At 32.4% G+C, this 16,162-nt stretch overlaps 1 protein-coding gene across 1 annotated transcript; it reads left to right on the top strand.

Annotated features, from left to right (window-relative positions):
* Nucleotides 1–353: 353 nt before the first annotated feature.
* LOC136979274 (uncharacterized) lies at nt 354–14,928 on the top strand. The gene is made up of 2 exons (XM_067275217.1): nt 354–2,540; nt 14,779–14,928. Exons 1-2 carry the CDS (start codon nt 354–356, stop codon nt 14,926–14,928), a joined length of 2,337 nt encoding a protein of 778 aa, XP_067131318.1.
* The last annotated feature ends 1,234 nt before the right edge of the window (nt 14,929–16,162 follow it).

Genomic DNA, 16,162 nt, shown 5'->3' with positions numbered 1-16,162 from the left:
CATGTTTATTTTATGGTTCTATGCTTGTGTTTAGAAGTTTTTCTGAGTTTATTTTTGATTTTTATTTTGTTTTTTATTTTGTTTTTAATTCTATACGATATTAGTTTATTATGTATCATCTTTTAATCCGTTGTTAATTTTTAAATTTAAATATTTGTATTAATCCGTTGTTAATTTAAAGTTTAAATATTTGTATTCGTTCTTATGGAACGATACTATTCGATTTTTTAGCCTGATGATGGCCTATAGAATAGGCCGAAAACGTTTGTTTAAAATTAAACTTTCTCAGCGAAGATAAGGTGTTAGATTTTGTTTATATAATTTTTGCTGGGCACGTTTTATTTAATGTTATTATGGCGGCACCGGTGCAACATTACAGAAGATACAGGAAGTTAACGATTAAGCTGATCAAAGCTAACTGTAAATTGGAGTTTTTAAGGGAATGTTTGAAAAACAATGTTTTTCCCATGTCAATTTTTAGAATCAGCGTCCCAAAAGAATGCCTTTCACTGAAGGTGAGGTTTTGTCTAGCATGCCTTCGAAAGTCTATCAGGGTAGCAAAAAACAGGAAATATGGACTTTTGCGTGAGATTATCGACTTTGAAAATAGTTTATATAATGATGATCCGGAAGAGTTAATAGAAATTAACAAAGGAGTTGTTGGACTAACGGACAAGATTCATAAGAATTTGACGAGGAAATATATTAAGAAAATGAAATGGATTATCGCTAAGCAAGCAGTAAGAAAGAATAAGAAAAATCTTGCAACTTTTGTTGTGTGGGACCAGGTGGAGGTACCAGACAAGATTAGGGAAGTTCTAGAAAAAGGCCCGAACTTCGTCCCTGAGAATCCAAGAAATTGGGAAACATCGATTCAAGAGATTGAAAGAGGAATCGTTGGGCTAGATTCGATAGAAAAAGATTATTTTAGGTGGAAAACGGTCATTAAAAACCAAGAACGTTGGAAACTAGGAGGGCTTAAGAATAACGATATTCGGGTTACTAAGCGTTGGCTGGATGTAAACGATTTACTGGTAACAAGAGCGGACAAAACTAAACATTTGGTGATCATGAAAAGAGAAACTTACAAAAAGGCGATAGAAGATTACATCGAAAAAACGGAATGTGAAAAGGTTAACGTTAATATTATTGAGAGCATTGATAGACGGGTCAAGAAGCTAGAAGGGACAAAGCTTTCTACTGTTTTACCTTTTATTAAGAAGTGCCGGAACCCAAGGCCTGCTATTCCAAGGTTGTTTGCATTCGCTAAAACCCACAAGGAGGGTAAACAAATTAGGCCGATAGTAGAAAAGTGCAGAGGACCGACTTTTGTCTTAGAAAAAAGATTACACAAGTTTATCTCCTCCCAGCTTGAAAGCAACGCACTAGTGGCAGAGGATCCTGGAACTGTGGTTAAGGAAATTCAACACATATCGTTAATGGAAAATGAAGTAGGAACGGTATTAGATTATGAAAGCTTATATCCGTCCATAAGAATTCTATCATGCAAGGAAGCACTACTCGAATTATTGTTCAGCAGAATCCCTGAATTGTTACATTACAACAACGAAGTAGTAGAACTGGCTAACCTGATATGCTACGAATCTATCTTCAGCTATGATGGACAAGCATATAGACAGAAAAGAGGGGTTCCAATGGGAAGTCCGATCTCAGGAATTCTATGTGAGTTGGTTGTGAGAAAGCTGGAGAAAAGAGTTTTGTTTGACTTCCGTAAGGATATAGTATATTTTAAAAGATATGTAGACGACATCTTTATATTATGGAAGAATAACCGTAAGATTAATGAGTTCATTGAAGGCATCAATCGTAATAACGACGGCCTAAAACTGAAATTAGAACAGAAAAGTTCCGTAACAATTCATTTTTTAGACATCAACATCCAGTTCAAGAACGGGCATTTATCTACCAGTGTTTACGTTAAACCAACGCACAGTCCGCTTTATATCCCTTCGCAATCAAATGATCCGTATCATTATAAGATGGCGGCATTCCGGGCTCTAATCCGAAGGGCCTTTCTATATTGTGATAACGTTATGGACAGAGCAAAGGAAATTAACAGAATTCTACTGGTAGCCGAAACCTTAGGATACAGGAAAAGCGCAATAACAGGAATGGTTAAAAGGTACGAGAAGAACGTAGCAAGAGGCTCTAAACAACGTCCCGCTAAGATCACTAAATTCACTTATAACAGATATGCCAAAAGCATTATGAAAGAAATTGCGAACCGCAATGAGACATCAATAATTCTGAAAAGAGCCCCGAACCTTTATAAGATTTTAAGGAATGACAAGGATAGCATTAGGAAGGAAGAAAAAGCGGGTGTGTATAGGATACCATACGAGAACGCACAGCTGGGAATTAAGAAAGATTATATCGGCGTTACGACAAGGAGTTTGAGTGTAAGACTCAAGGAGCACAAGTATAACATCAGAAAAAGCTCCAACGCCACGGTACTATCCCAAATGGCTCAGACCGAAAGCTCGATAGTTAAATGGGATGAAGCGGACATTATAAAACCCGTGAGCTCCCCAACGTTGGCGAGGACCGCTGAGAAAATAGAGATTTACAAGAGCAAGCTGGAAGGGGCGTGTATAAATGCGAGGGACGCTGAGGGCCTTCCATCGGCCTGGAAGTATATGGTTAAGAACTCTGCAAGGAACTCTTAATTTACATGTTTATTTTATGGTTCTATGCTTGTGTTTAGAAGTTTTTCTGAGTTTATTTTTGATTTTTATTTTGTTTTTTATTTTGTTTTTAATTCTATACGATATTAGTTTATTATGTATCATCTTTTAATCCGTTGTTAATTTTTAAATTTAAATATTTGTATTAATCCGTTGTTAATTTAAAGTTTAAATATTTGTATTCGTTCTTATGGAACGATACTATTCGATTTTTTAGCCTGATGATGGCCTATAGAATAGGCCGAAAACGTTTGTTTAAAATTAAACTTTCTCAGCGAAGATAAGGTGTTAGATTTTGTTTATCAGTATAACAGTAATTGAAGGTAATATTTAATGAATATTAAGCTGTATGAAAACACTGGCTTAACGTGACGATTTATAACGCACCCTTAAATATGCTAGAAAATAAGAAAATTTGTAAATATATAAAGTAAAACATTGAGAATGATAATTATAACTCAGTGGAATTTTCCTTTATTACTGATTGTTCTTTGTCTTCAGTAAAGTACAATTTTAAATGTAAAAAGCGTGAATAAATTCGTGGAAATGATAATAAATCAAAGAAAGATAAAAAACCGATAAGGAATCAATTATTTTCAGTTTTCATATCTTTCTTTAATCGTATTTATATATTGTTATTTCATAAACAACTACGTATTAAAATGAAAAACCTTGATGTTAGCTTTGCTTCTAGGAAAACAAAACTTAGATACTGAAATTTTTATCACGATAAGTTCGAATTTTACTTTTAAACAATAGAGCAATTTCGATAAATATTCCAACTCAATCGGATACAAACAGAATTTTTAAAAACTTAGATTAGAAAAAAATCCAAATATAAACAATTATTCGGTTTGAACATTCGAATAATAAAATCTTTAAACCTCAGAACATTCTTCGTTTATTTGTATTTCAGTAATAAACAGCTTTCTTTAATTAGTTTAACCAATCGACTTATTCTGAAAACTCTTTATAGAAGAATTTCTTTCCAAAAATTGCCGACGAATGTACACATTAAATACGATTAAATATATTTTCACCAAATTTGGCATGAATAATTTTTAACATCCTAATACAATATTACAGGATACCCATTTTAATAATCTCTTAACTTCAGCTAGAGCATTGTTCTCTGTGTTGTGGTTTCATTATTGTAAATACTCAGGCCAACTCGTGACATTCACTGGTATGTTTTACGACAGTTTTATATAGTTGACAGGGATAAAAAAAATGTATGAAAATATTTCATATTTTCGTTAATTTTAATGTTATGTAAATCAAGTTGCTCTGTGGATATCAAGCGCCTTCGTTCAAAGTTCTTAGCACCACCGCAAAGTGAAATTTGCAAACTAGAATGAAATTAATTTAAAGATATTTTTTATTTAGTACATAAATACAATACATGTGTGTATATGAAAATTAATTTAGATTTGAATATTTATATTAATAATGTCCGTGCGCATTTTTTTAAGATATAAATTTCCTTTGGGTTTCATTCACAGTTAAAACGATATTGTAAGTATCGCCTTAGGATTAATGGTACGGAATAAAGGCCCATTCACGATGAGTTACGTAACTGTAACTTTAAACTTAATCCTATGACGCTAACATAAATAATAATTAGTTTTTTTATGCATAAACTGCACAAAATTTTACATTTATGAAAGTCAAGCTGAAATGAACGTATTCGATTCAATAGACCATTTGTTCGCGAATTAGTAATTTGTCATAAAGCAAAAATGGAAAGGTGAAAGATATGGGAATTTTATGCAATGCCGTCTGTAAGGTTTCCGGTTTACTCTAGGGTATCTCGAAAAAAAAGGTGCCCACTAATCAAGATTTTCTTGGTTCCTAAATCCGTCGAGCACCTGGATGCCATTTATGAGCAGAACAGCCGGGTTTCCGAGTTATATTCCAATTACGCATTTTTGCAGAAGATTTGGGTGCTCTTTCCAATTGAACAGCGTAGTACTATTCTCGTTTCTTGAGTCGCAGAGCAGTGGCGTAGCGTGGGTGTCAGCCGCCCGGAGCAGAGGAAAATTTCGCCGCCCCCTTATTTAGGTATTTTTACAAGATATTAGTAATTATAGTGAAATTTTCCCGTCCCCTATAAGTGCCGGCCCCCACTACGCTACGCCACTGTCGCAGAGGTCTCTCCCGACCTCGGGTGTTTTCTCCTCAAAGAGGTGAAGGTGAACTTACAGTGGACTTGGTGTAGAATCTTAGACTTCCTTCCATCGAATCAATGTTTCAAATGCCTAAAATTTAAGCATTTCGCCCAGAATTGCGGTGCAGAATATCATACATGCCATCAAACATTGAGAGAAGAAAACAGAAAATCCAAAATGTATGAACTTTATTAGAGAGAATAATAAGAAAATAGATCATCCTGCTGGTTTACAGAAAGGAGAGATGCTTTAGTTTAATAAGATTTTGTCTTTCCTTCAAGTTATAAAATATTGCTATGAGCCTAAATTAATTATATAATTTTATTTAAATTTTAGAATATTCTTAGTTCTCACAGTAGTTATATATATATCGCAGGGATTGATAAAGTGGGGATTTGATCAATTCACTGAACGTGTTAAAATGACAATTCTATAGTGTCATTTCCCTAAAAAATAAGTGATTTGATCAAATCTCTAAACTGGTTTCGTGAAATGACAAAAAACGAATCAACAAAGTAAGAAGTACTTATAAGAAAAGATAGAGATTTATTTACGCCAAGTATATTTATTTTTATTGAAACACGTTGTAGATTTGTGGCACCTGGAGTTACAGAGGACGACATTTTTTTTACAGGCACATCTATTTGTTTTGCACTCAGTGATAAACAAATAGATGTGCCTGTAAAAAAATAACGTCCTCTGTAACTCCAGGTGCCACAAATCTACAACGCGTTTCAATAAAAATAAATATTAATTATTTGAAGACAAAGTCCTTCCCAAAATAAGGAACCACCATTTATTGTGTTCTGGACATTACATTTTTGGCGACTGACCTTTCTTTTGAGGCTACTGGCCGCCAAACATTCCTTTAAAAACACAGATATAAAGTAATTAAAAATATAAACATTTTTAAAAAACAGTTACTGGTGATATACGGACGTCTTCTATTCTTCCATCATACCTTCTTGGGGTCGTTTCGGCTTTTATCTACAACGAAATAGGCGCTGGTAAAATGTAGATGAGAAAAGCTACCCCCTGGTGACGATACTTTAGAAATATTTTTGTAAATCTTCGTCCGATGGCGAAGATTTACAAAAATAAATATACTTGGCGTAAATAAATCTCTATATTTTCTTATAAGTACTTCTTACTTTGTTGATTCGTTTTTTGTCATTTCACGAAACCAGTTTAGAGATTTGATCAAATCACTTATTTTTTAGGAAAATGACTATAGAATTGTCATTTTAACATCTTTACTGAATTGATTAAATCCCCACTTTTATCATATCCATGCGACATATATATATATTACAGTCGGCATATTCTGCATATCTGGATCCGGATAGTTTTCCTCTTTCCGCATGCTTGTTATTAATCGTTTTGATAAATTTTTAATCGCCGAACGAACCCCACTAAATTCAAAACCTTCATTTTAGTTTTTCTAAAAGTAAAGCTGAAGTTAGATTCGTAACTTTCCTCATTTTACTCACAAACAATACAGAAATTTCTATAAATGTCCCATCCCAATCATATACAAAGCAAATTCAAATAAGTTTAGTAGATAATCGAGACATAATCAGTTAGTTAGGTTGAACATATTTGATTTTAAAAATTATTTCACTGTTATTAAATTTGTTCAACTTTGTACAATTTCTTTAATTTTATTTACTGAATTCTTTAAATATGAAAAATAACATTTATAGTAATCATAGTAAGACTCTATGAAGGTATTTGGGCAAGACTCGTGCAGAAATAGGAGTTTCTGTAACAATCGAAAACAATTCATATGTAATAATTCATACATTTTATACAAAAATTCAAAGAAATAATACGTAACAACACCTGGAAAAATGATATGTTGTTTCGTGATAATGCGCATCCACACATCGACAACACTGTCGATACGCCATAAAAACTCCCTTTTGAATTGTCTGGAGTTCCCCTACGCTCCCGTTCTCGTCCAATCCGACTATCACGTGTTTGTTCTTTTCAATAAAGCTCTACGAGGAAAGAGATTCACGTCTGACGAACAGATGAAGACGGTGGTTCATTCTTGGCTCGCAGCTCGACCGAAAACATTTGTAATGAGAGAGGAGGGAAGTTTGTTGAGTAGGGATGTTCGAAGTGTATCGAACAGCTGAGCGATTTTGTCAAACAATGGTATATTCTGACTTCTCCGAAAGTTGAATAAAATTAATTTCAGAGTGTGAACACATACAATTTCGGACTAAGCATCCTTGAATTTCTGAATACTCGCAGTTTTGTCTGTGTATTCTGAATCAGTTAAAATGTTTAACTTTTAGCATTTATAGCAAAATTCCTCCGAAACTACCAAACTGAAAATATGTGATAAAGTTCACTATTCGAAATTTATATATATAGGCCTATATATTTATTTGAACATTTTAACCAGTAATTAAAAAAATACAGATAATTGTGAAATTTCCTTTGCAGTGAATGCAAATTATCGAGTTGGAGTTAATGGTTGATTGTTCGGTTTTAACAAAGCAGAATTAAATGCCAACAAGAAGGATTAAATTCCAGTCATTTCCTTACCGTCCAAGTCCAAGTCATTAATTTCCTGTCATTTTCTTATTTTGTTTCGAGATTGTACTGATAAGTTTTGTCACGGTGGAAGTCACGGTTGTGATTTCAGCTTTACTTTAAAAAAACACTTTGTTTTCATAACTTTCCTTACAATTGTTCTGAAATTTATTTATGACAGCTAATTTTCAAAACAAAAATTCGACATTTGACAAAAACATGACAATCGAAGGGAGAAACTTTAAAACGAAATCGAATTATAATTGGTTTAATTACTTTAAGCACATTTTATTTTAAATCTTAATGTACTCGAATTAATGAAAAACTTCGCTCAATTATCAATCAATCAATGCTTTATTGTACTAAGGAAAAAGTCCTTGTTACAGAAGGGTTACTTTATGCACGAAAAAATCTGTAATAGCTTGTTATACATCTTATGTTATTTTAATATAACGTGTAATTTTAACAAAGATAGAAAGAATAACAAAAAAGTTATTGTTGAATATCATTAACTGAATATTAATTAATAACATTATTATTAAATATATTGGTAATCTGGGTGAAAAAGCTATTTAGTTTATACACATCATTTTTTGATAAATCTCCAATTTTTAACATATAATTTAAAAGAAATACTTGGTTCATGAACCAAGTATTTCTGTTATTTGGTCTTTCTGACGATATTTTTTAATAGCTGTACAGTCTTTCAACTGATGAAATATGGAAAAATTTTCTGATTTACACCAATAGCACTTTCGATTGGAATCATTTATATACGTATTATTAACCGATAAGGAATATTTATTGAGACGAAGTTATAAGAGTAACCGTTTAATATTCGTATTTATATCAGTTAAAATGAATCTGGAATCAGAAGGAATTTTTAAAATCTGAGAATACCAGGAATGACAAGCCGATCTCAATATTGAGTTTTGATCCCGAGTTATCGACTGCGATATGGCCGATTCCATCAGTAGTGTGTAAGCGTTGTTCCAATTTATGTCAGATTTATCTAATAGAGCACTCGATATTCCGTACGTTCGAAGTATATTGTTTAATTCATATTGCCAAGTATCTTTGATGGGATTTAGAACGTTGGTTTGATACATATTTTGATGTAAAAATTTTATATTCTCATCATCTGTATTTATAAGTCGGTAATATAATCTTATTAATCTTTTTAAAAACCACGGAAATAGTCGAATTGTATTCATTTCTGCTCTAATAGAATAACCCGGTACAGTTCTCTCGAGCTTGAATAATTAACGTAGATAATTAATATGAAATTTTTCAAATTTGTAAAGAAGATCGAGAGCCCATACCGGGCTGGCGTAGAAAAAAGAAGGAAGAATTATAGCATTAAAAATTTTACTACGAAGTTTCGACTCAGATATTTTTAACGTTGAGCATAAATATATAGTATTATCCATGAGCGAGTTAATTTTTGCAGTAAGAACTTTAAAGTGCTGTTGAAAAGATCCATCCCAGCTAAAGATAATTCCCAGATATTTTATGTTACCGATCATTTCTAGAGGTTTGCCGTCCAAATAAAAGATTTTTTCTTAATTAGTTAATTTAATATTTTTTCTGAAGATAATTATTTTTGTTTTTGAGGCGTTAATCGATGAATATAACGATGATAAGTATTTATTTACTCTATCGATTTTATGTTGTAATGTTATGCGAGTAGGTGCTGATAATACAAAGTCGTCTGCGTATAAAATATAGTGGAAAATACGACCATTAATATATATTCTTTCCTTGTCCTTATCAAATAAATTATGTATATCATTGATGTATTGAAAAGGTACGGAGACAGAGTTTCACCTCGAAGTATTCCACGTTTTGTGATTATTTCCGGACTAAGTAAATTGCTGTTTACAATATGTAGTTTATAAGAAGAAAAAAAGATGCATAATCGTATTTGAAAAACTGTTACCTGCACCATATTGTTTTAATTTATTAACCGAAGAAGATAATAAAAAATAGCAAATTCTGTACCCCTGGATTTGGTGAAAGCGTATTGGAATTCAGAGTTATGATTTATTTCTCGGGTCCATCGTCGAAAACGGTTTACTAAATGGATGCGAAACATTTCCTTGATACCGGGAGAAGAGCAATCGGTCTATAATTTTCGGGTTCTCAATGGTGTCCTGTTTTGTACGTCATGACTAATTTAGCTGTATTCCAAATTTCTGGGTATTTAGACGTTTTACAAAAGAAATTGAATGAATCAAGAAAAATCTGTTTGCCCGATGGAGGCAAAGATTTGATAAAGATTCGGAAGTTATTAGATCAATACCAGGGGCAGACTTTAGTTTCGTTCTTCGGATTGAACCCTCGAGTCGTCAAAGGTAAACGGTAAATCAAATAAATCATCATTCGGATTAAAGGATGTTAGAGTTAGTGGATTATCGATATTTGGAAATCTGTTTAAAAATTCATTCCAAGTTGATGTTTCTATATTTATCCGATGATCTAGTTTTTTCCTCCTCTGTTTCTGTATTGTAGTCCAGAAGAAATCCGTGTTCTTTGTAGAAATCGACTGATGTTGCAAATTTTTAAAGTAACTGATCTTTTTTGCTTTTAATAAATTAAAAGAAATTGTTTTTAATTTTTTATAATTCATAAATGTTTCAATTGAATAATTTTGTCTAAATTGGTGCCAGGCTTTATTCTTCTTTCTTTTCGCTGTGTACCAATGGAAGTCATACCAGGGTTTCTTGAATGTAGAATTTTCTTGTCGTTTTAAAGTTCGAATTTTTATAAATTGATTAATTATATTTACCAGTTGTAAATATTTTTCATTTTCATTATATAATTCGTTATTTAATGTAGTTTTGATACAATAGCTAATTTGTGAAAACAATCTTGATAATTATAATGAACTGTTTGATAAAGTCTAATTTTTTCCTCGCAGGCAGTTTTAGTTGAGATCTCAAAAGAGGTACAAATCGGAAAATAATCAGACATATCACAATTCAAAACCTGAACAGATACACGCAGATCCGACACGAGTTCTGCACAGATAGTTAAATCTATTACCGAACATCCATTGTAATTTATACATGTAAATTCGGAAGGATAATCAAATCTTAGCCTTCCATTCATAATATATAATTGTAATTGATGAGTATATTTAAGCAATTGCATTCAGAGTTTATTATATTTTTTATCTTTGGATTCACGGGTATTGTAGATTAATGAGTTCGGTCCGAAATATAATGTATCCATTTGTTCTAGCATTCGTATCGCCTATGATTATAATACCTGTATAAGGAGAAATACGTTTCCATTCTTCACATTGATCGTTCTTTGTAAGTACACAGTTTAGTCAAATCTAATTCAATTTTTTTGTATTTTTCATTCACCAGTTGTAGTTGTTTTTTGTATTCTATAATTTCGGTGTGAATATTATTAATTTCATCGCGAATAAGCGTAAATTGATTATCTAACTTTTGGTTACTAGCAGTAATAAGTTCAACTATCTTTAACCATAACTCTGCAGTTGAGATGTCAAATGTCTCTGGATTAGTTGACTCGGTTAGACTGTTAGATTTAGAGTTCTCACCTGATGTATTTGGAGAGGCTGTTCTTCGTGTTTCTTTATAGTCGGTTATAGGATTTGTTTCCGATCTAGATGATTTTGCATAGTTAGACAGTTGATTTTGGACGATTAGTAGATGGTCTTCCTCTTTTTGTAGGTGTTTTTTGCTGAGGTCCAGGGTTAGATTCTACGCCAGAAATTACCAATGGTAGCGAAATTAGTTTATAACTAATCATTATGGCAAACAAAAAGTATATTTGAGGTAATTATCAAGAAAAGAATGCCTTTGGTAAAGCAGAGAGAAAAAATCGCTAACAGACTTGGCGATCCGAGCACCCACCCTCCCACTTCGCTCAATTATTTCTTCTTTTTATTTTTATTTATAAAAAAAAACACTGTGGCCATTAGGTCTTTTTCAAGTATCTACAGACAAACCAAAAAAAAAAAAAAATGTGGACTAACAAAGCCACCACGAGACAAAATTGTTGACATTATTTTTTAAAATGTACTATTAAAAAATTACATTCAATTAAAACATTTAAATTATTTAATTATAAATGGTATGTCGAACACACACAAAAAATATGTACAGGTACAGTCGAGTCCGCATAAGTCGACATAAATATAACTGGACACCATCGGTTAAGTAGTCACTTTTCTGTGGTCCCGGTCGACTTACTTAGGCATTAATGTTAAAAATCCGGTTTGCTCGACACCGTTTACGGGGTGTTTCACACTATGACCTACTGGACCGATCGGTCCGACTCCGAGTCGTGTTGTCATGGCAACAGCAGTCGGCCGACCCACTCGTCGTTCCAGTCGGACAGATTTAAAAAGTTAAATATTTGAAGTCGGGTCGGAGCAGTCGGTGAGCTACAGCCAATGAGAGCTTCGAAACTACAACCAATCAGACTTTGGATATACGAAAACTATCGAATCAATCAAACACGACTTCACATTATATATATTTCTGATTTATATGGGAGCACATATGACTTTAATATATATATTAAAAAACATTATCGACGTAATGATAAAACATGTTATTATTTAGACTTTTCGTAAGAATTTATAAACGAAGTAAGATCATATCCGCAAAGTTTAATCAGATGGATTACAAAAATATTTTTAAAAAACTAGAAAAAACGATTTCTAACACCCGTTCCGATTGGTCTTTACGACTCGGCCACCGACGTATAATCGTAGTCGGTGCGAATGCTTCTACTACTAATCGGTCCGATTATAGGATCGGTCGGGTCGGACCAGTCGGTTCATTCGGTCATAGTGTGAAACAGCCCTTACGCGGACTCGACTGTTTATATATATACCGGGCAGGAACCGAACTCTGGCCATTCAATGCTGGGATGTAGTCACGTCAGGCGCCAATTCCCACACTTAAGATTTTCCGTCCCCTAACCTACACCGTACCACACTTTAAAACCTAGCAATTTAGTTTTTTTTAACCAAGAGGCCAACCCATTGCTCTATTTCCTACTGTAAATTCTTGCTGTTTTGGTTCAAATTACAGGCTGATTTAGAGACCTTCTACATTATTTTTAACATTAATTTGTTTAAACGCTTACAACATACATTTAGACAAAAATATTGAATTAAGAATTACTTTTATTTTCGAACTAAACTATATTAATTTCTTAAAATCTGTTCTATAAAACCATGTATTAGTAAAATAACCGTCTGTATTTTACAACAATAAACACGGGCTTCCGAAATTTAAATGTCTTTGGAAGTTCTGTAATTTCGATAGCCGGGTGGACACTAGCCATTGTATAATCCATACCTAGCTAGCATCGAGAGGAAAAGATTTCCTATTAAGAATACAAATGAAATGAGAGATTAGTAAATTGCAATTGTCGAAACACAGTCTAAAAACGTGAGGGATAGAAGAATAATCACGACAATCAATCTATAAGTCATATTATAATAAAAAATATATATAACACTAGCAGACAAGCCCTGCGTTGCTCGGCCAAAAAATAACAACAAACTTTAATTACCAACACCAATTGTCACGCATTTTAAAAATTCTTTAAATTTTGTATAATAGAGGAATAAAGAATTTTAAAAATGTTAGGCAAGTATTTATCATACCAAGTGAACAATATAAGATAGCCTTTGTAGTTACACAAATCAAATACTATAGAATAATAAAAATTAAAACGAAAACCATATAAAGAGTTTAATTATTTAATCCTACCATTGTCTCATTTATCGCGATACTCAAACAGCACTAAATGACACAATATTTATAATACCAGTTGAAAATGCGGTATCATAAATATTTTCAGATATCAAATTTTCCTCTATTTCTAACAATGTTATCTCTAAGAAATCTGTTCCATTCACAGCCGAATATCAAACGGTAATCTGACAACGATTCAAATTTCCCGAAAAAGGTCCTAATATTTAAACTCGGCACCCTCGAAAACCCCTTACGTCATATTTTGTGCAGGCCGGTAGCCTGGTATTTTGGATTTTCCAATTCCAATGCCACCGTACTCCTGGTCCGATGGAAATTCGGGATAGTGACGGAAAACAGTTGGAGTAATTCGAGCAGAAGTGGTCGTTGACCTCTTCCCGGAAGACAGGATGATCGACCACTACTAATTAATACTGATCTACTATTAATTAATACTTGAAAAGACAGGTTGCGATGGCTCTGCCTGTGATCGAGTTGCTAACCATAACGTCCGAAAGACTTCGTATGACTTGTTTAAATGAAAATATCTTGTAAAACTGCGAGAATAATTGCTTTTATGTTATATTTTATCTCACTGAGAGTTATTTATTAACCGTTACGGTTAATAAACTCAACTTTTAACCAACGAACTTTTAACCAACCAATGAACGTTCTCAACTTTTAACCAACGTTGTTTATCAATTTTAAATTGCATATATTATATATAATATATATATTAACTGCAATTTACTCTTTGTATTCAAATAGCTCAGCATTCCAAAGAATTTTGTATTTTGAACTGTGTTTTTAACAATTGTTCCGTTAGAACAATTGGTTTAACTGACCCTCCGACTTTATGAAATTTCGCCACACGAGCAGTTATTTCTTCCCTTTCGTGTTTGTTTGCAAAGGACATTTCAAAACAATAGAATCAAATTGATTAACGTTTATTGTGATATCGTATGAAAAATTTTACCATATACAGTTATAAGTAAAAAAATAAATGAGTCTCTAACAATGTTGCAAATGATATAGGCTATTTGTCTCAAAATAAGAGGAGCATCTCTGCTTCACCTGTTATATTCTAAATAATATGCAAAATAAAACACAGCATTGTGTAAATTAGAAAACAATTGTAGATTAGGGGTGAATTTGAGAGAATATAGTTCCGAAATACATAATAAATTTAAAATTTTATCAAGGGAAGAGCAAAATCACTTTTTCAGTTCGTACAAAGTCAAATAACTAAACTGCACAAATTAAAATTTTCAATTAGAGGAATTTCTAGAAGAATGAGTCGTTTTCGATATGCTCAGGCAAAATACGTCAATTCTAGAGGAAAATAACGAACAAAAAACATCCGGAATACCTGACTGGAATTGCAGTGCAGGAAACTCATTAACGAATTGCTAACTTTCTTGAAATTAGTAATCCGCAAGAAATTTATCAATTTTACAAAAATACTGCTTTTCATCTTGCCATATATGTGTCAAAATCAGATTTATTAAATCATCTACAAAACAAGGAAATTAAATAAAAATAAATCAAATTTTGAATAAAAACCACAAATAGAAGTCTTTGGCATAAGCTAAATATCATATGTTTTGAATTAATAAGTGGCAACAAGTTATGTGGAGCAATAAGAAGAATTCAGCAGGGATGGACCAGATGGCTGTAGTAGCTATTGAAACCATATTAAGAAAAAATAGACCACAGCATGATGGAAATGTAATGAAGTGTGGTGTGCATTTCGATTGGGTGGTATGAGAAATGTCGCTTTTATCTGTGTTCGTCTTATTGCTGTTGAGTTATTACAAGTACTAAATATCCAAGTACCTATTTCCATTTGCAGAGAAAATTGAGGAACGTTTTCCCAATTTCAATAAAATAATGCGCCCACTCGTAATGAAAAATTATCTTGAAAGTGATTTCTTGAAAAACGTGTTTGTTATTGACTAGTTCTCGTGTTTTCCTTATGTTAATCCTACAGAAAACAGTTGTATTTCTTAGCAAAGAAATCATATATTAATGGAGAGTGATTACTGTACATCAGTGGAATCGTGAAAAAGGTAAAAACTGATGCTTGTCACGAAAGCACAAATCACAAGAGAAAAATTTTATTAAAACCATACCAGATAGAATTTTCAAAGTAAATAATAAAAAAGAGTGGCCGTATTGTTTATTAATAACGAATAAAATTACTTCTTATTATTTATGTTGAACTGACTGTCCTTCTTGGGATAAGTATATCTTGCGCAACGTTCTTATATTTCATTCAAATCCTTGTTTTGTTACTTTTTTCGATAACATTATTATTATATGATATCACAATAAACCAATAAGTCACAATTGTGTGTGGCGCCGTGTGTTCGCTGTTTTATTAAAATGATTTTCATATTATTAATTATTATAAAATGGCAAAAACCTTAATTGTAAGAGTGAAGACAAGCTTTAGAATAAATTGCAGATGCTGATGACCAGCAAACTCTTCACGAAACCCGACTCCCCTCGAGATATTGATAGTAACACCCTTTATCTCCCTATTTCCTCGACCTTTAACCCCCAAAATATAACAGCACCAATAAACATAAAATTTGTTTTTTTTACATTTAAAATCCGGCCATCTTAGTTTCGTCTACAGGAACAGGCCGTTATAAAGTATATAATTTTCGACAACTTCAATAAAACAATTTTTATCAAAGTCTCGCTACGAATAACGGCAAATCTGTAGTTTTAAAGACAAAATAATATTTTAATCTTATTATCGCCGTATTTATTTTTATAGGTGATTTTCGTAGTATTTGAATTTACTTTAAGTATATAAAACTAGAGTGTCTAAAACTATTGGAATTTATATAAAAGTGTAATTTTTATATAAGAATAAAATACGGCTTTAAACAAATTTCAACTCTTAAAAGGAGATTTTAGCTTTGCATTGTAGAATGGAGAAGTTTCCATCTTTTGTCTTTAAAGATTATATTTTACTTATGATCTGATGCTT

The sequence above is a fragment of the Centruroides vittatus genome, unplaced genomic scaffold, assembly GCF_030686945.1.
Source record: "Centruroides vittatus isolate TY-2023 unplaced genomic scaffold, ASM3068694v2 contig_601, whole genome shotgun sequence".
Taxonomy (NCBI): Eukaryota; Metazoa; Arthropoda; class Arachnida; order Scorpiones; family Buthidae; genus Centruroides; species Centruroides vittatus.
Note: the sequence above shows the minus strand (reverse complement) of the source record. Positions and strands in the feature narration are given on the sequence as shown.

Excerpts from the sequence above, each read along its gene's own strand:
- LOC136979274 (XM_067275217.1), top strand. The coding sequence starts at position 354 with ATGGCGGCACCGGTGCAACATTACAGAAGATACAGGAAGTTAACGATT. Across the intron at positions 2,541-14,778 it reads AAGCGGACATTATAAAACCC|TGGCAACAAGTTATGTGGAG; the intron begins GTGAGCTCCCCA and ends TGAATTAATAAG.